The sequence below is a fragment of the Gorilla gorilla genome, chromosome 8, assembly GCF_029281585.2.
Source record: "Gorilla gorilla gorilla isolate KB3781 chromosome 8, NHGRI_mGorGor1-v2.1_pri, whole genome shotgun sequence".
Lineage (NCBI taxonomy): Eukaryota > Metazoa > Chordata > Mammalia > Primates > Hominidae > Gorilla > Gorilla gorilla.
Genome location: NC_073232.2, coordinates 128,382,684 through 128,402,311, shown reverse-complemented (window position 1 = coordinate 128,402,311; position 19,628 = coordinate 128,382,684). Strand labels below are relative to the sequence as shown.

Sequence of the window (19,628 nt, the reverse complement as noted above, 5' to 3'; positions counted from 1 at the left end):
ATACATTTCTACATTAGTACCTATTCATTTCCTTTTCATTTTCTCGGAGAAAAACAATCAGAGCTCATCATTGCTGTCATCATGGAGATTTCATGTCTCCAGAAGAAATCCAGTTGAGGAGTTTCTTTGTTAATCCCATACTGGACATTCAAGCTTTCTTGTTTGTATCCCAGCAGCCCAGGCAGGGAAGCCATTGACATTGATTACAGTGTGATTCATAACCCAGGGTGGGCAGGGGGAAGTGTGTGCAAAAGGAGCTGTCCTGGCGCACTGGAGCTGTGCATACAGTAGGTGCTCAGGCAGCAGTTGGTGACTGGACAGAAGCAGCAGCCAGAGCTCTAACAACATGTCAGCATCTTGGCTGTCCACAGCATCATGAACTCAACACAGCCACCGCCAGCCTCATTATCTTCCTGGTAAACCTGTCCTCCCCTATCTTTCCCACCAGGGCCCCACTGTCTGCTGAGCTGTCCTCATCTTGATTCTGTTCTTACCCCTCCAGTCCGAAGTTTTGACTTTCATTCTATTGATATCCACATTTCCGGGCATCCTCCTTTCTTTCTCCTCTTCCGGCCCTCAGTTCTTTGCTCTGGTTCATGGCCACGGTCTCCTAGGGAACCATCCCTTCCCCTCCTGGCAAATTTCTTGCTCTTCCCATTGCTGCTGGAACAGTGAGGGCACACAGTAGGTCTGAAGCATATCTTTGCCGAACAATGGTGAGATCGAAGAGTCTTCCTAATATGCAAATCTGATCATGTTACTTCTCGGTTTAAAATCCTTCAGTGGCTTCCACTGCTTTTAAGATAAAAACCTAAACCCTTGGATCATTCAAAGACTTTCAAGACCTCATCAGCATATTTTCCCATCACTACTCATTTGGATCTTGTGGCCTGGGCATCCTGAGTGAGTGACCAGTGATGTTCTGGGCGATGCACCTGTTAAGTGCAGCGGTTGAGAATGATCTCCGGCTCTGGCATCAGATTGAATGTGGTCATGTTCTAGCTCCATCACAGAGCTCTGCAACCTAGAAGGAGTTGCTTAAAGGCTCCGTGCCTCAGTTTCCTCATCTGTAAAATGGGCTTGATTGGAAGTATCACCTAATAAGGTTGTTGGGAGAATCCAATGTATGAATACATGTTAAGTCATTAAATCAGTACCTGGCATGTACAAATACTTCGTAGTTGTTATGCAGGTCTTACTGTGAGTGCGATTACTTTATACTTTGCTGCTTCCTTCTGTCTGGAATACCCTGCTCTACCTTTACCTAACCAATTCTACCCATCCTTTAAGTCTCAGTCCCAATATCACAGCCTCTTGTAAACCAGCTTCTGCAGCTGTGTAATAGTAAAACCTTAAGTGGTAGAGTCAGAATGTATGACTTTAAATCCTCGTTCTGCTACTGACTCTTTTATTCTAGTCTAACCTCACTAAGCCTTGGTTTCCTTGTCTACAGAATTAGGATAATAAAATAACAATAACAATTATTTTGCTGTCATACAAAGTAAAAGTTTGTAAAGATATAGCTAACATGTACTGAACACTTCATTCATGCTAGGTATTGTTTTTGTTAGCGGCCATTCATTCTTACCTTTTATCAAGAACAAATCACTGTATTATAATAATCTTTTTACTTGTTTTTCTTGGCACCTAGATTGTGGGTTATATAAGTTCAAGGACAGGGTCTTTTTCATCATTATATCATGGCACTTGACACATCAGTCAGTGGGATGGACAGGAATCCAGCTGTTGTGTCAATACATGTGACCATTTGCATGCATAATTTAGGAGATGTTAGAGGATTGTGATGGTAGGAGAAGGAGATGTTGGGAAGGAAGGATGTTTTAGTGGGATGGGAGAGTGGAGCTGTTTTCTTTCTTTGGAAAGTACTGAAGACCGGAGGTTAATTGCTATTGCCCCATTTCATTTGGCACAAGGGTGACTGGGGATGGGAGAGGAAGCCTGTCCCAGAAGGGTTGGGACTCAACTGGAGACATGATGCATGCTTTATCAGTGGGATTTACTAACATCATACTGGTTCTTAAGTAGAGTCATGCCAGTAAATATTTAACAACCAGTGCTCCAAGAATAACACAAAGCCCTGATTTAGAGTGTTTGCTGGTTACCGTGGTGTAAATTCCCCCACCATGGCCGCTTTCAAACTACCACTGCAATGTTATTAACCAACCTGCAAAATTCCTGAAATTGTACCAATTCACCAGTGATGAGCTGGCCCCAGCATAGCACTGTATAAACTTCTTACTTCATGTGTTTCCATCCGTAACATGTGAATCCTATAATGTGAGCATCCTGTCTCCAAGTATAGCTTCCAGGGGGAGGTGGTCAAATGTGATAAAACGTGGAAATGTTAGTGTTTTAACAGTGCCGCATGCGCTCACCCTTACATCAAAACTCTTCCCATCCACTGGCTGTGTGTCATAGGGCCAGGATATGTGCCAATGATCTCTCAAAAAGCAGCCTGTCCAGAGTTCTGCTCAGAGCAGTATATTTTGTTTTATCCTCCCAATCGGGGCTATGCTTTCTACAGCAGACTGACTCAATTAGCCTTTCATTCCAGAGTCCAATTGTGAGTCAATTCCGAGGTTGTTAAGCAAAATGAGTCTGGTGGCATTAGTCTCTCACTGAAGGACAGTAATCCTCATCACAGTGTTGTTCAGTTAATAGTCTGCTGGAGAGACTGTGAGAAACAGGAGACGTGGAGAGGGAGCGACCTTTTGTCTGTCTCTGGGGGACAGGCCGGGAGCGTGGGGCTGCCAGGTCAGAGAGCTGTTCAGCAGCCAGGTTGTGTGCAGAACCGGAGCCCCAGCTGCCTGAACTTGCAGTTGGCCTTTGCAAAGTTAGAAACCCAGTGTCACTAGATCATTAACTTTCATGACCAGGAAAATTCTTTTGAAATTAACACTCAATCCAAGCTGGATGCCATTGGAGCCAGTTGAGTAAGCCCGAGCCATCTTTAGGGATTTCCTCTGAAAAACAAATCCTTTAGCCAGGCTACAGAAAATAGGCAGGTTTTATATCTTTCAGTGTGTTCAATTAAAGTCAGGAAACACCAGCGAGGCACGGACCGTGGTTGCCACTCAGGTGCGTACACATGCGCACACCCCAGCCACATTCGCAGGATTTTGCCAAAGCACTTAGCTTCGGCACATGGCCCTGTCTGGGGAGACTTATACAGGAGCTCTCTGAGTGTCAGGTGCTGTGCAAAGGAAATAAAGCAGATCTCCAGCATCTGCTCCGGGCATTCACTGCAATGGAGTCAGGCCCCCAGAACATAGAGAGCACACAAGATGGGATCAGATAGGGAAGCCTGGGCAAGCCTTGTTTACAAGGGTTCAAGGAGAGAACCCCACACGAACATGCCTTTGCAGCGAACTGCGGACTTGGATAATTCCATCAGGTCTTTGAATGCCCTTTCTAGTTAAAATTGCAGGAAAGGGATGCATAATGCGCTTCCTTAGAAACCTTTGTGGTCCCCACACATCCTATCCGTCTTGGTTCCACCAAACCAAACTCGTTTATATCATAAAGTGTGCCAAGAAAATACAGTCTCTTAGGTGGAAAGAAGTAAAACAGCTCTGGGTATGTCGACAGCCAATTCTGGGGTGAGCTAAAGACAGAAGAGAACTGAGACAGCCTCCCATTGTCTCCCATAATTGCCAGATAATGTAAATTCTTGTGAAGTCCATTGTGTTCTTCCATAGAAACAGAGCAGTTGTCTGCCGAGATGACCTCAGAGGTGGCCCAGCTCTCATTCAGGATTTCTCCAACAATATCCTCTTCAGATGGAAAAACAGCCAGTTGGCCACAAAGGGCCCTCTTCTCCGCAGACCAGAGTGTCTGCGGCTTCTGTCCCCTTCTGGGCTGCTGCATCTTCACTGCCACCCAGGGCTTCTGGGTGGGCTGCGCTGGCCCCTGGAGAGATTCCAACCTGCAGGCAGCTGTCGCATCTTGCAGCAGCCTCTCCAGGCACAGCCTTGACCACAGGCCCACCCACCTAGAGCAAGCCTCTCTGTCCCTCTTGCCTTCCCCTTCTGTTCCCCAAAGGCAGGCTCCTCCTCAGTGCCACTCGGCTGGAATAAATCACTACCCCTGGGCTGGTGGATGACAGGTGACTTAGAAGACAGAAACACACATTCTTAAAGCCAGTAGGAATTACAGGAGCAGATGGGCTGTAGGATCCTATTTTGATGCCAGGGACACGTTTCTGTATAAAGTAAATATTTTCCCAGTGTGGATCTCCGGTGAGTGTGTAGAGAAGCATATTTCCTAAAGATGCAAATAAGTCTAGTCAGAAATAAATATTGAATGGAAACTTCAAAGCCTCTAGATTCCTCCAGTTATAGGCCCTGAAGACTTCTCTCTGAATAAACAGAGACACACAGGTGGGCGAGGGCTGGGGAAAGGGACATGAGGGGGTTGAATGAGAAAGGATGCCAACAGTTTCTTAGCTCACGTTTTCTATGTATTTTGTGTGTATGTGTGTGTGTGCGTGTGCAGAAAAAGGCATATCAACAAAGGAATAAAGAAAACATGTCTGTCCGGAGGCTTAGGATGTTTTAAAGCACATTTCCACCCCCCACCCCTTTTTTCCTATTGTAGATCTCGCCTTGCAGATTTTTTTACCAACTGCCAGCCAGAGTCAAGGTCTGTCAGCAGCTGTCTAAAGGAAAACTACGCTGACTGCCTCCTCGCCTACTCGGGGCTTATTGGTAAGATCCGGGAGAAGCAGGATGGGAGAAGAGTGTGGTTTGCATATACCTGCGTTCTTTCCATTGCACCTTGCTGATGTCTGCAGAAGTGAAAATCTCACAGTAACCTCTGGGCTGGGGTTTGGATGTTAAATCCTTGAGGACATGCCTGTAAAAAAAATGAAAAAAAAAAGAAGAAAAAAATGGGATAATGGATGCGTGAAAGGCAGAGGCAGGAAGCGGGGATTACTAAGGAGTGGGGAGGCTGCAAGTGCGCAGACGGGCGAGGCGTCTCAGTTGGGAAACTGACCACGCAGAACAAAAGCAGAGAGAAAAAATGTTTGGTTATGGAAGAAGAAAGCGAGTCAAACAAAGTTAATTGAATTAGGGAACTTTGGAGAAAGGGAAGTCATTCAGGCTAGGGAAATCAAAAAGGCTGCTTCCCAGAAATGGCCCTTTGGAAATAAAAACCCTAAATACAGGGGCCCTGCTTGCTGTTAATGTTCTTGGTAATTCAACTCCCAGTGTGCAGTGGGTGATTTAGGCTAAATTTTTTTTCCTGAAAACAGACGTAGCAGTAACCATATTTTCTGTCTTTCAAGACCCAAGCCTTTAGAAGAACCATGTTCTCAGCATTCTGAGCAGTGTGATTACGCATGACTGCCGTGAGAGTCAGAAGGGAAGCAAACTTGGACCCCTGGATACCAGGGGCTGTCAGGGGGAAAGGCAGGTGTCCCAGGTACCAGGGACAGCAGAAGCCTTGGTGGCAGGGCTCATCTCAATTGGCATTTGAGAAGGAATATGCAGTGAAGGCTGTGGAAGGGTGAGGAAAATCACAGTTGTCAGAAGCACGATGGCTCAGCCAGGGTGTGTGTTCCTGCCGGCTGTCTGTGTCAGGGTCACACACGTCACCACTAGGAAGAACCTCTCCCGGAGAATGACAGCACAGACTACATTCTTTGTCACCAGAGCATCTTCAGCAGGCGGCTTTGGGAAAATCAATAATGGTACTTAATGCAGGGATGGACAGGTTCCTGGTACATTCTTTACTCCCAACTTTTTGGAGGGATACCTGCGCTGCTGTGGGTAATAGCTTTCCCTGGATCCCCAAGTATTTTCTATTTTTATTGATTGGGCCAATGAGTGTACCTTCCTTAAGCCAATACTCCAAACTTGCATTCACTCTCTCCTTTTCCCGAGTAAGTTAATCTCTACTAGGGATGATGTATCAACTATGGAATTGCAGAAATAACAAAAGTAGTCAAGGCATTCTCACTGTATTGTAAAAAGTGTTTTAAAAATACAGAGAAGCCCACAGAAGAAAATGTTGAGTATCTCCAACTGAACTCTAGCTGCATCTGCTAACAGTGTCTACATCTTATGGATGTGAGATGTAATAGGTGGTCAGTAATCCACAGAATGTATTTGGTTCACAAACCGAAAAGCAGTTTTTTTCCAAGCTCCTGTAAGTCAATGGATGTAGTCCCTGTTAACACTTCAGTCAGTGACCTTCCCAGGTGTACCTGCTCCTTAACCTCTTTATGAGGGGCCAAGGTCAGGTACTGCCAGCATTTCCGTGAAGTTATTCCTAGGCTTGGCAAACCCTTAAATCCTTACGCACCTAAGGATGATGAATGGAGGGCCCAATGGCAGAGGCAATGCATTGCATAGACCAAAATGTCTTTCTCTTTTGGGTCTGGATCTCCTCTCCAACTTCTTTCTGGACAAGGCTTATTCCTACTTCTTCCATGTATGCCAGGGGCCCACCATGGCACCAGGCATATCCAATGGCCTTAACCTCCTCCCCTAGTGTTTAGGGTGCCTGTTCCTTTCTCAACCAAAGTTAGGAGTTCCCTCTATGCAGTAGGTTAAAATGTTCACCCCAAGGTATAATGCGATGTTATTTAGTTCAAGTCAGTAAAGAATATAGGGCAAAGACAGTATGCCCTTGACTCAGAGAAGTTTAGAACAAAATTATTTTTCTGTTTGTGATCCAAATACACCCTGCGGACTACTGACCACCTATTACTTCTTACATCCAGAAAATATATAAAAACAAAAGGCTTCTTGTCATCAGCGGGCATTGCCTGGTGTCAGCCACCCAGGAGAAGACATTTGGTTTGGATTAAGTATAAATACTTTGTGTGTTTGTGCCAGTTTAGAACTCATCAGAAATATCACGACAAGATGTAGGCAGGAAGGACCACCCAGCATTTCTTTGAGCACCATTGAGAGTCCACAGGCAATACTCTAGGAGCCGTTGGCTTAGAGAATTTCCAGTGTTTGTTTCCAGTTCTTTCACTACATGGAAGACTTTATTTAGATCAGTTGAGAAGACCCCATATATATGTATATACATTCAGGGTGCAGGCTAACCGCTAGGAAGCTTCTAGCTTCCCTATGTCACTCTAAAGAAACCATTTGCTTCTGGGGGAAGTGGATTCAAAGTCCTAAACAAAATTGTTTAAGATATGTAAACCCAGCTCTATCTATTTATGAAGATTAATGACATTTTCAAGAAAATGCAAGGGATTTGGCAACTCATGCGTTCTCTAAGTTAATTCTTTCCTACTCCACGACATCCATACCATTTGTGCAGGAAGGAATACCCTAAGTGCAGCTCAAGGAGTTCTGTTATAATTTTTAAAGTAAATGTGTAAATTATTTTATGTGCTCAAGATAAATTGCCGAGAAAATGCACTGCTTAACATAATTTCCCACTCAGCAAATACAATGTTTGTAATTATCCACGGTGCATCCGCCATCAGAGGAATATTGGTTTCTTTTTAGGCCATGGAAAAGTATCATCATACAACAATAAAATGCCTTGTTTTTATTCTTTTAGGCACAGTCATGACCCCCAACTACATAGACTCCAGTAGCCTCAGTGTGGCCCCATGGTGTGACTGCAGCAACAGTGGGAACGACCTAGAAGAGTGCTTGAAATTTTTGAATTTCTTCAAGGACAATACATGTCTCAGTGAGTTTGTAAAAAATAAGAAACAAAGGAGCAAACGCATTTTCTTCTCCGAGCTCCAGCTGTACCTCTTGTACCTTGTGCCTGCTTCCTCTCTCTGTCTGTCTTTCTCCCTTTCTGCTTAGTCACTGATGGTAAATCCAGCTCCTTTTGTGGGCCACCCCGTGTAATGCAGCAGGGAACCCAGCAAGTGATGAACTGGGTGCTGCTAAGACTGTGAATCCAAAGGCCTGAGAGAGCAAGAGATTCAAATAACTAAGGGTACGTTATGTGGGAAAGAACGCTTCTACCCGCAGATCAAATTTTGATCTTGGCAGCCTGCGGAGAGTCTGTTCCAAAGGTTCTTGAAACCTGGGCGGAATATACAATGTGAGAAGCTCAGACAAATTAGATGGGGATAGGCCTCCAAGGACTCTCTGAGAAAAATTAGAATGTTAACATCAATAGCCCCTTGGATGCTCAGGGCTGGCTCAGAGGAGAAGCAACAATTCTTGAGTGGGATAAACTGGCGATGCAAGCAGGAGGCTCGGGATGCCCGTTATCTCTGGAGGCGAGATAAGCACTGGGGAGGAGGGAGGGGGCTCCTGCTTGAAAGCAGAATCCGTTCTTATTGCAGTGTCCTTTAAGCAGTTTGGAAACATGTTTCCCAAAGGGACAGGGATAGAGAGAAATGGACGGATGTGAACAATGGGCATTCATCAAACTCCAAAAGCACAGTGCCAGGACTCACGTATATCCACCCAGATATGCACACCCTAGATGACGATCCAGCTGAGATACTTGAAAATTTCAACCCACTCTGTGGCAGCCGCCATTTATTGGGTATCTTCTGTGTGTTCAAACTCACTCTATAGCGAGTGTAAAATATACATTCTCATTTACTGTAATCTACACAAGAGTCCTCATAGACATAGGTGGTTTTATCCTGCCATACAGCTGAGTAAAGCCTGGTAATTCACATAAGCCTCGCATGCCAGAGTTAGGATCTGAAGTGTGAATCCTTTTGCGGCCCCCTATGTTCTAAGAGCTTTGTTCACCCCGATGTTGAAGAGCCTGTTGGATGAGAACATAGGCCTGAAGTTCAGGAACCATGTCAGTCTGACTTCCTGGTGGGAGGGGTGGACTAAGTTTCTAGGAATCAAGGCTCAGCCACCCACCCCTCTGAGAGCCCTGTCTTCAAGTGACAATTTCTCCATGATGCTTGGTTGGTAGCTAATAGTTTACTATGCACAGACACAAAAGCTTTTGTGTGTTACTCTAAAACTTCCTCATCATTTACTTTGTTGATAGGAAAAATTGAGGTCATTTGCTTACTAGACACTTCAAATAATGTGGCTGTAGTCAATTGCTTTGGGCCTCTTAAAAATAAAACAAACTTGGATTCTTAAGTGAAATTCACACCCACAAAAGTAGTGTCAAGTAAGGAGACCTTCACTACGACATTGGGGCATACCAAGGAATCACAACTTGGACCTCTTATTTGGTCTTGACTGAAAATGTGTGTGTGTGTGTGTGTGTGTGTGTGTGTGTGTATGTATATTTCCTCTTTTTCACATCCTTCTGGCAGAATGCAAGTTTTAACGAAGATAAAGCAATGACGATGGAGGTCAGTGCAAGAAAAGCTTTTGCTCATGCTGGCTGGAAAACTTCTCCCTCACAGGGAAATTAAAGTTGTTCCTGCTTTATAACCTTTTTGGTGAAGGAGAGAATAGTCTGGTGTCTCATTGTTAATGACTTTTCAATAAAAATAAATGCATTTTGTCTGCATCAGGGGCCAAAGCCAGCCAGAATTTTTCACAGTCATTCCATTTCCACTATGACTAGATGGGGCACAGAGCCCCAAAGACACAGGGCCATCAGTTCAATCTCTTGTAACTAGAAGGAATTGCAATTTTTAGATTCCAGCCCAAATGTAGAAACTTAATTCCGCTCCGTTCGGATTAAGCCAAACCTCTCCCAGATTCTCCTTTCATGAACACAACTCTAGCCAATTGTTTATTTCTAGTTTGGGGGAGGAAACAGTTGTTTTTAAGCCATGTGCATGACAGATGCATGGGGAAGAGACAAATGGGATGGAGGTGAGGTTAGATATCAGTGGCTTTCACTCAGGTCTTTATTCAGATGGCACCTTCACCAGGAGGCCTTCCTGGATCCGTTTATCTAAGTACCAACTCCCTCTCCCCACTCAATGCCTCTGGCGCTCCCTTGCTTCATTTTCTCCAAGCATTTCTCACTGCCTAGTGTATTATATATTTCACTTATTTGCCTGCAAAACCAGAATGTGACCTCCATGAGGGCATGGACTTTTATCTTTTGTTGATGTTGTTGTTCATTACTGTGTGCCCCATGCATAGTTCAGTGCCTGGCACTTAGTAGATATTCCATTAACATTTGAATGAATGAACGAATGAGCAAGTGAACAACTGAACCGCTGATGTGGCAAGGCAAACACAGTGGGAAAAGCACAGGTAGTTGCAAGAAACTGTGAGTCTCTTGAATCTACATGTTTTAAGCAAAAGCAAGGGTAGCAGTGGTGGTTCTTCTGGGCATTTAAGGGAACTGGTCCCTGTGTGCCTCTTTCTCTGCCTCACACTCACCAGTTAAGCCATGGAACATAGCTGGGAGCATAAAAAGCATGTATATTAATTTGAAGCTGTTTCTTACAGCCCCCAAAAATGTAAAGGTGCAGAAAACAAGCTTCCAATTTACTGAACTTAAAGGATAACAATTTTAGAACAAAATGTCACTTCTAAGAGGAAGATTAGGCTTAAATTATTCTGTCTTGTATATAGAAAAATGCCAACTAAGAGTCATATATTAACAATTTGCACATTCAGGTCCCAAATGGAGGAGTTTGGTTTTTTATGCAATGAATATGAAATAAAAAAAAAAATCCTAAATCCAGGCCAAATCCCCGAAGACCTGATTAGAAACTGTTTTTTATTCATTTTGGGGAGGGGAACAACACACAACCAATTTACTCTTGCCATAAAAACAATCTAATCCTATGAAATTGTAATAAGCTTTTGAAGTTTTACATTTTAAACTTTTCATTTAAGCAGGGCTGCTCCTACCTAATTATGCAGATTTTGCTTGGAAGACTGGAGCAGAAAGAGAAAAAATAATCTTACTTAAATTTTCACTAGATACTGATGAGATTTGGGGTAGTTTTTTTTTTTTTTTTTTTTTTAAAGAAACTGGTTCCATTTTGCCTGCCATATTAATGTGAATGCCATGGAATTGCCTCAGTCTCATGATTAGGATTTTTTTAAAAAGCACTAATTAGTTTCCTTTTAATATAGAATATTGACAGAGCACAAGAATTTTCTGGAAAATGGGACAGTTATGATCCCAAGTAACAGTACTGAGGCTGGGTTTCAAAGGGCTTGACTGATGGATATTTTAGGGCAAGGATCTTGCTCAGCACCTGGCACATAAACAGGAACACAATAAATATTTGTTGCATTCTGAGCATAGCTAAGTGTCCAGCTCAGGGTTTAATGACTGAACTGATTTTTGAGCACCTGACCCCAAAGACTGGCTCTCAGCATGTATAGGGCAAATGGATGAATGCGTTTTGTTCAGAGAAGTCCAATGCTATAATCAGAATTTCTAGTGTGCGTCTCTGGCTGTGTATATCCTGTCTGTTACATTTGCTGCTTGACTTTGAAATTGGATTTCCTCCTGTTTTACTGCAGAAAATGCAATTCAAGCCTTTGGCAATGGCTCCGATGTGACCGTGTGGCAGCCAGCCTTCCCAGTACAGACCACCACTGCCACTACCACCACTGCCCTCCGGGTTAAGAACAAGCCCCTGGGGCCAGCAGGGTCTGAGAATGAAATTCCCACTCATGTTTTGCCACCGTGTGCAAATTTACAGGTGAGAACTGCGTCCAGATTCCTTGCTGGGGCTCCCTTCCTGGTAGGTGGGGGAAACACGGGCAGACTCATTTTCTGAAATGTATGCAGAGAGAGAGATGACGAATGCTGCTCGGGTTTGAGTCTCAAAACTGCATTTTAAACACAACCAGTGAAGATTGTGACCTGTCATATAGTGCAGAGAAAGTCCGACTATGGAACTGACTCTGTCGTTTACTGGGAGTGTGGCTTGTTTCTGGCCCTACTTTCTTTACCTATACAATGAGGGTTCTGGGGAGATGCATCTCTGAAGTTTTTTGTGCGTGGGGTTGTCAAGTTGGCTTGGTTACATATTTATTATGCTGATTCTGTGTTCTCTGCAAAGCAGCAGCATAATGAAAGGAAAGGAGCTCTTGAGTTTGTCATCATCACATGGCATGGAGTATTTAACTGTCTCTAAAGGTAAACCAGAGACAGTGTTGCTGGTTAATTCCCATGCAGACTGCTTGACGGGTTGGTTCTTCAGAAGCAAAAGCAAGTGCTCTTTGGCAGTAGGAGGAGCCGTGAGGAGGCACAAGCTGCCCTGCAAACCCCCGCATGTGGATACAGTCCAGTGAGAACGGTCAAGAACATTCTTTGGGGTTAATCCAGGTCTGCGAGGGCAGAACCACAGCAAGATAGAAGTGGTGATTTCCTATCTTCAGTCAAAAGCAGAGTCTTTATCCTGCTTTTTTATTGATTTTTCATAGTAATAAGTACTCAGCTATTTGGCAAGACATCTCCTATTTGTATGTTCACAGGGTATGTTCACATTCTTTTGTTTTTTTTTGAGACAGAGTCTCGCTGTTTCACCCAGGCTGGAGTGCAGTGGTGCAATCTCGTCTCACTGCAAGCTCCGCCTCCCGGGTTCACGCCATTCTCCTGCCTCAGCCTCCCGCGTAGCTGGGACTACAGGCACCCACCACCACGCCTGGCTAATTTTTTGTATTTTTTAGTAGAGACGTGGTTTCACCATATTAGCCAGGATGGTCTTGATCTCCTGACCTTGTGATCCACCCGCCTCAGCCTCCCAAAGTGCTGGGATTACAGGCTTGTGCCACCGCGCCCAGTGGTACCCTCACATTCTTTACCCCTTTGGGTGTTATCCTCCTGATGCCTGCAGGAGAGATGCTATCACTATAGTATTGTAGCTTCTTTCGTTTGAGGACACGGGGGCTCAGAGAAGGATCACTCTTGCTCAAGTCTGCAGAGCTAATGGGTCACAGAGTCAGCACTGGGAACCCAGGAGCCTCGTTCTTTCCATGATTTTTCCTGTATTTTGAGGGTAATGGTGACCACATGGTGGCTTCTGCCTCCCGCTATGCTGGAGAAGGGGATGTTCGGTGGCCTATGTGCCAAGCACTGTGCTGTCGCCTCATGCTTATCACCGGAGCATGTTGAGGCCCCCAGCCCCCATCAAGGGTCAGCCTCGCTAGAATTCTCCCAAGATGCCTTCTTTCACCAAATACCAGCTTGACCCACAACCCACTTCATTCCCTAGAAAGTTTCAGAAACTTGTTGTGATTTGCTTGGTATCTCGAGACCCCTCTTCATCTTGGATGTCCTCCACGCCATTCATCTGAGCTTGTGTCTCTGTCCTTTGTCCTTCTGGTTCTACACCCCAGACACACAGTCTTCAGAGACACTCACACACAAAAACACTAAGGAGAGGCTGATAACGAAATGGCACAGCCCAAGGTCAACCAGATGTGCTTCATACTTCTAAAGCATTTCCTGGGCATTTACTCTCTGCAAAGCACTGTGCAGAGAAAGCCAGAGCCAGGAGGAGCTCTGGGAAATACTATGGCGTGGAACTGCTCCATCCTGCAGCGAGGCCCTGAGTTTCAGAGCAGGGAAATGATGTGTTCAGAGTCCTCCAGCGAGTTGAAAGCAGGCCTAGAGCCAGAAAGGGAACAGGGTCTTTTTTCCATCTCCAGCGGGTGCTCTGCACCCTGCTTCCTCCTAGGTCAGCCTTCCAAGCTTCTTGGGCCCATTCAGATTCTGGTGTCAGTAAAGACAAGTGGTCAGGTGAGGGGCAGGATCCTATTATCATAAGGTGATCACGGGAAGCCAGTGGTGGTTTCTGGAAAGAAAAGGCAAGTTCTGGCTACAGCAAAACCAGCTTCTTTTCTGCACGTGTCTCAGTGCACAGAGGGTGACGGCAGAGGCAGCGCTCAGTGTTCAGCCTGTTTATTAAGTCCCTTCTCTGTTTTAGAAACTTTGTGGAGATGGGCATTCAAAAACAAAAGTTGCCTTGTCAGTAAACTGAGAATACTGGGCAAGATGCAACTTGTCAACATTTTTGGAAGTTAATAGGTGACATCTCAGAATAGTCATCATTGGAAACTCCATGAAATTGGAGTTTCCCCCATGAGAGGAGAGGGGTCTGTCAGCCACAGGAGGTGTTCTTTTCCACACCGCCCCCTGTCCTCCACCCCCCGCCCAAATCCTGACTTGGGCTCCCCATGGTACAGTGCAGTATGTGGCTTGGCCACATAGACAGCCAAGGCTTTGCCCCCAACACAGATCTGTCCAAACACCTTTCCCTGCAAGGAGGATCTGTACTGCCTCAGGGTTGTCCCGGCAACATCAGGGAACACAGGCGCTCTATTCCCCAGAAACCATGCCTTTCCTTTCCTGTTAGTGATAGGAACTCTGCTTTCTAAACAGAAGGACAAAAGTAAAATTTAGGAGTTTGTGACTGCCTGGCCAATATGGTAAAATCGTTTCTAATAAAAATACAAAAATTAGCTGGGCGTGGTGGTGCACGCCTGTAATCCCAGCTACTTGGGAGGCTGAGGCAAGAGAATCCCTTGAACCCTGGAGGCGGAGGTTGCAGTGGGCCGTGATTGCACCACTGCACTCTGGCCTGGGTGACAGAGCAAGATTCTGTCTCAAAACAAAAACAGAAAACAAAAAGTGAAGCATGACGTTTATCTCTGGGCTGCTGTTTAACTCCTTGGCAGAGGGGGACATGAAGGCGTGGGGCTGTGGAGGAACAAAAGGTGGCTCTAGCCACACCTCTCTTCCCTGTGATATGCACAGTCTCCACATATCCTGGAGCTAAACAGCATTTGACTCCCAGGGAGCCCTTAGGGTTCCATGGAACCTCACTTTGACTCTTAAGATGACAACCTGCATGAGCCCCTTTTTGCACAAATGAGGCAGGGAATAAGGGATAAGGGCAGGGGAGGCAGCCAAGCCCATTTCAGACCCTGCTCTTGTCCTCACCAGTATGGTGGCCTCTGCAAGCATGCTAACTTCTCTAAGCCTCAGCTTCCTCATCTACAAAGCACATAATATGGCTTAGCTGCCGGAGTTGAGAGGATTAAATGGAGCAGAGTAAACGTTCCAGAATGGTGCTTTATGAATGTCACATGCAGTTTGGTGTCTGATCCCAAGTCAGTGGCCACTTGGTTCCTTTACAACAGATGGAAGGTGGTGCTATGCTTTCTTGGGGGTGGGGTGTTGGGTGTGTGCTAGGGAACATTGGTGGGAGGTTACACTAACAGGTGTGTAGTTTTATTTTTCAAAACCTTCTGTGTGCTTTGCCGTCTGCACTCCTCACAGCAGCCCCATGACTCAGGTGTGGCAGACATCCTTGCCTTTTACAAATGGAGCAACTGAGCCAGGGAGAGGCTTGTGACATATCCAGAATCACACAGTAATTCTCTAGCAGACTAAGATTTCTAACTTTGAGGCCAAGGCACTTTTGCCTTGTTCCATGACCCTTGGACAGCTGGGATTCTTTCTCTGGATTAAGAATAGACAGTGAGGAAGAAGGAAAGAATAAGAAAGGAGAAGCTGGTTTTGAGAGAGCCGCATGTCCTAGTTCCTTGTGAGGTTCACTGATGCAAATAAGGGGGACAGAGGCAAAGCTCCAACTTCAGACTGGCTTTCTTTCTTCATGCCTCAATTCCAGGAGAGAACATAGGGGAAGGACTGACAGTTTGCCAGTAACATTTTTGCAGCTTGCTGATTTTCTAGGGTGACCTCTATGAAGAATGGTTGAAAGGATCATCTGAGGCTAGAGGATGGGGGGGAATGAGAGAGTGATGAGTGAAGGGCCTTCATCCCGAGAATGTGGTCCCTCCAGCTGATTTAGGATTCTTGTCTGGGCGGAGGGCTCCCAGGAGACTAATTCTCCCCATCTGACCCTCCTCTGCCTGCATGGCTGTCTCCAGATGAATTATCATTTGCCGGGGAGGAGGGTGGGGGTCCTAGAAATATCTTAGAATGGCGTTTGTCCCAGCCACATGTGTCATGACTCAGAATAGAACTGACTTTAACCAGCTTGGGATCCATTGGTAACAGATTCAGAGAAAGTCAACTATCTTTGGCAGCTCTAAAGTTCACTTCCCTTGAGAAGCGCCCTCTTGTAATATTTTAAAATATACAATAATATGAGAAAACTCTTGGGGACTTGAGTTTCAGTCTTAACATTTGAGATAGATTTCCCCCTTGGAAGGGAAGAAACACGAATAAACATTTTCCAAAGTCTGCTCCGAAGTGTAATTATCAACAAACCAAACGCAGTTCTGTTTGGGGAACTAGGTGGCTATGGATGTGGTGAATATAGGACACATCCACGGTTCCTATGAAAGGCTTTGCTTTAAAAAAGGAAAGTTGATTGATTAGTGTAAAATGTTACAGAAATGTCCAAGTGCTAACCCCCTGAGGTGATAAAATACCGGGTTTTGGGTTACCCGCCAAGCTCCCATTTCAGGATTAATTGGCAGTCATATTAGTGACAAGCATGGCACAGGCTGTGCTATTGTTGGCCTATTCCTTCGACTTATACGAAATGGTCATATGGAAAACAAAGAAACATTAATAATCCTATCAATTACTTCATCTTCCGTGCACTGGAGCGGTCTGGTAGCTGGAAAAAGCTCAGGATATTTAAACCAAATGGGCTGTATGTGTGTGTTACTTATTTAAAGTAAATATCTTTGGAACATTAGAAAAATTCTCTATTTTGCATCACTGTACGCTGCTTAACTCTGGTGGCTTACAGTGAAGACATCTTAACGTGGTGTTTGTCGACCTCTGATTTCTGTGGTCAAATAGAGTAACAAGGATTGGGAGCTATAGCCTTGGGACTCAGGACTCCTAAGAAGGTTTCACTACCTCTGCCCTCCTTCAGCCCCTTGCCCCTGGAAATGCGTGACAGACCGTGGGGCACACGCTCAGCCCCAGGGCGAGCAGGGTAGGTGAGGATAGCTGTGGGCACTTGGCACAGGCTCCAGTAAACAGCACAAGCCACATTCAGAGTTAGAGATTACTTTTGTGAGTCACATGAAACACATCTGTGGGTGAGACATGGAGGACCAGTGTGACAGATCTCATCCTGGTGGGACTTTTAAAACAGCATTCTAGAAGGAAACCACAAAGCAGCTTGCCTAGTCGTGAAAGAGATGAAGGGTCCATGTGGATAATCTTTGAAAGCATGCTTCCTGTTAAAATCAACCATGCAGAGGGCAGCCGTCCTGCCCCCAACCACTCCACCAGTAGCTGCCTGGTCTTCTCTGGCCATCAGACCATGCTAGCCCTAAGGGGTTCACAGTAGAGACACTGTGGGCCCCTCTTTGTGTGGGGTGGGGGCAGAGGCCTTGGGGTGGGCAGAGGCTCTGCCTGGAGCAGAGAACCTGCCACATTCACTGGATTTCAGCCTAGGTTCACACCTTGCCAGCCTCCCAGCAAAGCCTCAATACATTTCCTTATCTCCCCAGAGTCATGTCAAGCTTAGAAAACAGGTACTTGTAGGATGCAGCCTAATGTTTGCAGAGTGGCAGGAGGGATGGAGGGCAGACCTAATCTGTTTAACTCCTACATCTTCTGCATTCGAATATTGAAAATAATCTATATTTAGATGGTCCCTTCCACCCTCTCCCCACGGCCCCAGTATCTCCTCAGATCCAAAGTCCATTTGTTCCAGATGGGGCCAGACCAGACCAGAAATGATTTCAAAACTCTTCTTTGTGGGGGCAAACCCCCAAAGTCTAGATGCGGCAGGAAGGCGATTATCCAAGCCTACCAAATACCCAGGACTCCACTGGCTGTGACCAAGTGAAAATTTTAAGTGTCGAGTTTTAAAAGGAAAGCTGCCAATGGGTGTTCTGTAAATCATTTGTGCCAGCAGACTGACCCCATTATGTCAGCTAATCCTGGAAATACAGGAGGTAAATTTCAATCTTCTAGCACGGAGCACTTAATCAATATTCTAAATGTTTTTCTTGCAATTTATGCTAGCAGAGCAATGGGGTGCTTTGGCTGCCCGTTAATCTTCCACCAGAGAAGAGGCGCTTGAGAGCCAGTCCAGGGTGCTGGGATTTTGCACAGGATGATAGACTGGGAGGAGAGGAGGCCTGGGAAGATGGAAGCGAGGAAAGAGAGGTGCTTATTTCCATACCAGACTCCTGGCTCCGGGAAGGGGGTTCACCCCCTGTCCTTACCCCACCCCTCCAAGTAGGGTGAAGTAACCCTGAGAGCAGTTCTTCTGCACTTTCCTTTTCACCCATGGTTAACGGTCTAAGAGTTGGTTTTCCAGGAAAAGCTTGAGCTTTGGAGTTAGTTGGACCTGAGTGAGAATCCTGGCTCGCCTCCTGTGGCTCCATGACTATTGCTTGGTTTTTACCCTGAATCTCTGCTGTAAAACACCACTGAGCTCTTGGTTTTTTGTGAGGGATAAAGAACAGTGCAAGTATGCAAAGAGCCAGGCACAACAACAGGCTGACCCTTGGACTGGGGGAAGCGGCCTCCACTATTGGCATGGTTGGTGAGATGCATTAGAGATTTTGACACAGGAGGCTGGGGCCAGAAAGGCAGAGCTGCTCTCAGGAGCAGGGGGGCCACAGAGGAAGAAAGATGGAGCTCTTTAGATTGTATTGTGTCTTCTTAATTAATAAGAAGGGTTTGAGGCTGGGTGTGGTGGCTCACACCTGTAATCCCAGCAGTTTGGGAAGCCAAGGCAGCAGATCACCTGAGGTCAGGAGTTTGAGACCTGCCTGACCAACATGGAGAAACCCCATCGCTACTAAAAATACAAAATTAGCCAGCATGGTGGCACATGCCTGTAATCCCAGCTACTCAGGAGGCTGAAGCAGGAGAATCACTTGAACCCAGGAGGCGGAGGTTGTGGTGAGCCAAGATCGCACCATTACGCTCTCGCACTCTAGCCTGGGCAGCAAGAGCAAAAGTCCGTCTCAAAAAAAAAAAAAAAAAAAAAAAAAGCAAGGGGTGGTTTGAGCTGAATGATATCCTGCCAGTTCTAAGATGTGGTCTTGGTGGAAAGTCCCAGGGAGGAGGGGAAGGGGGAGAATGTTCTTTGGACACCAGGCCAAGAAGGAAGGGAAACCAAAGGCAATAAAAGGACTAGGTCTTGAGGGATTAGAACTGATCCAAATTCCATCTCTCCGCACATCTCCTGGGAGCTTCATCTGACTTACCTGCCTCTTGGAGCTGTGACTTGGAGCTGCCACTCTGGTCAGATCTTGGTCCAGCCTGGTGACCAGAGTGGAACTAGCTGCCACGGTCCCTGCCACATCTCTTTAACCAATGCTGACATTAGGAAGAGGTGATGCAGTTGTTAACATGAAACATTCTTGGTTGCAGAAAAGACGGTATTTGAGAACTAGTCCTGCCTCTTAGCCTCAAATCCCAGGACTTTGCAGTCTTTGCCATATCTGCACTCCACTGATCCTATTATTTGCTTCATCTTTGTCTTTAAATTCAATTATGAGCTATACTTATTTATATGCACACTACTGCCTTTGAGACTCATCTGAAGCTGTTACTAACATGTGAAAGCATGAGTTCAGTGTGCTTTCTCTATATTAAAATCAATATACAAATATTAAAATTAAAACCATAAAAAAGTTTGCATGCTACCTAAAATGATGTCGTATACCACCAGTAGTCCCCAAGCCCCACTTTGGAAAACATTATAAACCATCTCATTCTATGACAGATCCCAGAACAATTTGCTTTGATAACTTAGGTCACCCCAGCTTTTTATGGCCAGGCATTAATAAAACAAATGCATACAC

The 19,628-nt window shown here is 45.5% G+C and overlaps 1 protein-coding gene across 12 annotated transcripts in view; it reads left to right on the top strand.

Moving 5' to 3' along the window:
• GFRA1 (GDNF family receptor alpha 1) overlaps positions 1–19,628 on the top strand; it is a 211,643-nt gene that overhangs the window by 172,646 nt on the left and 19,369 nt on the right. For all 12 annotated transcript variants that reach the window (XM_063710530.1, XM_055352064.2, XM_063710532.1 and 9 more), the window contains 3 exons: positions 4,618–4,727; positions 7,552–7,686; positions 11,382–11,563. In XM_063710530.1, coding sequence (XP_063566600.1) covers positions 4,618–4,727; positions 7,552–7,686; positions 11,382–11,563 — 427 coding nt within the window. The remainder of the gene's footprint in view (positions 1–4,617; positions 4,728–7,551; positions 7,687–11,381; positions 11,564–19,628) is intronic.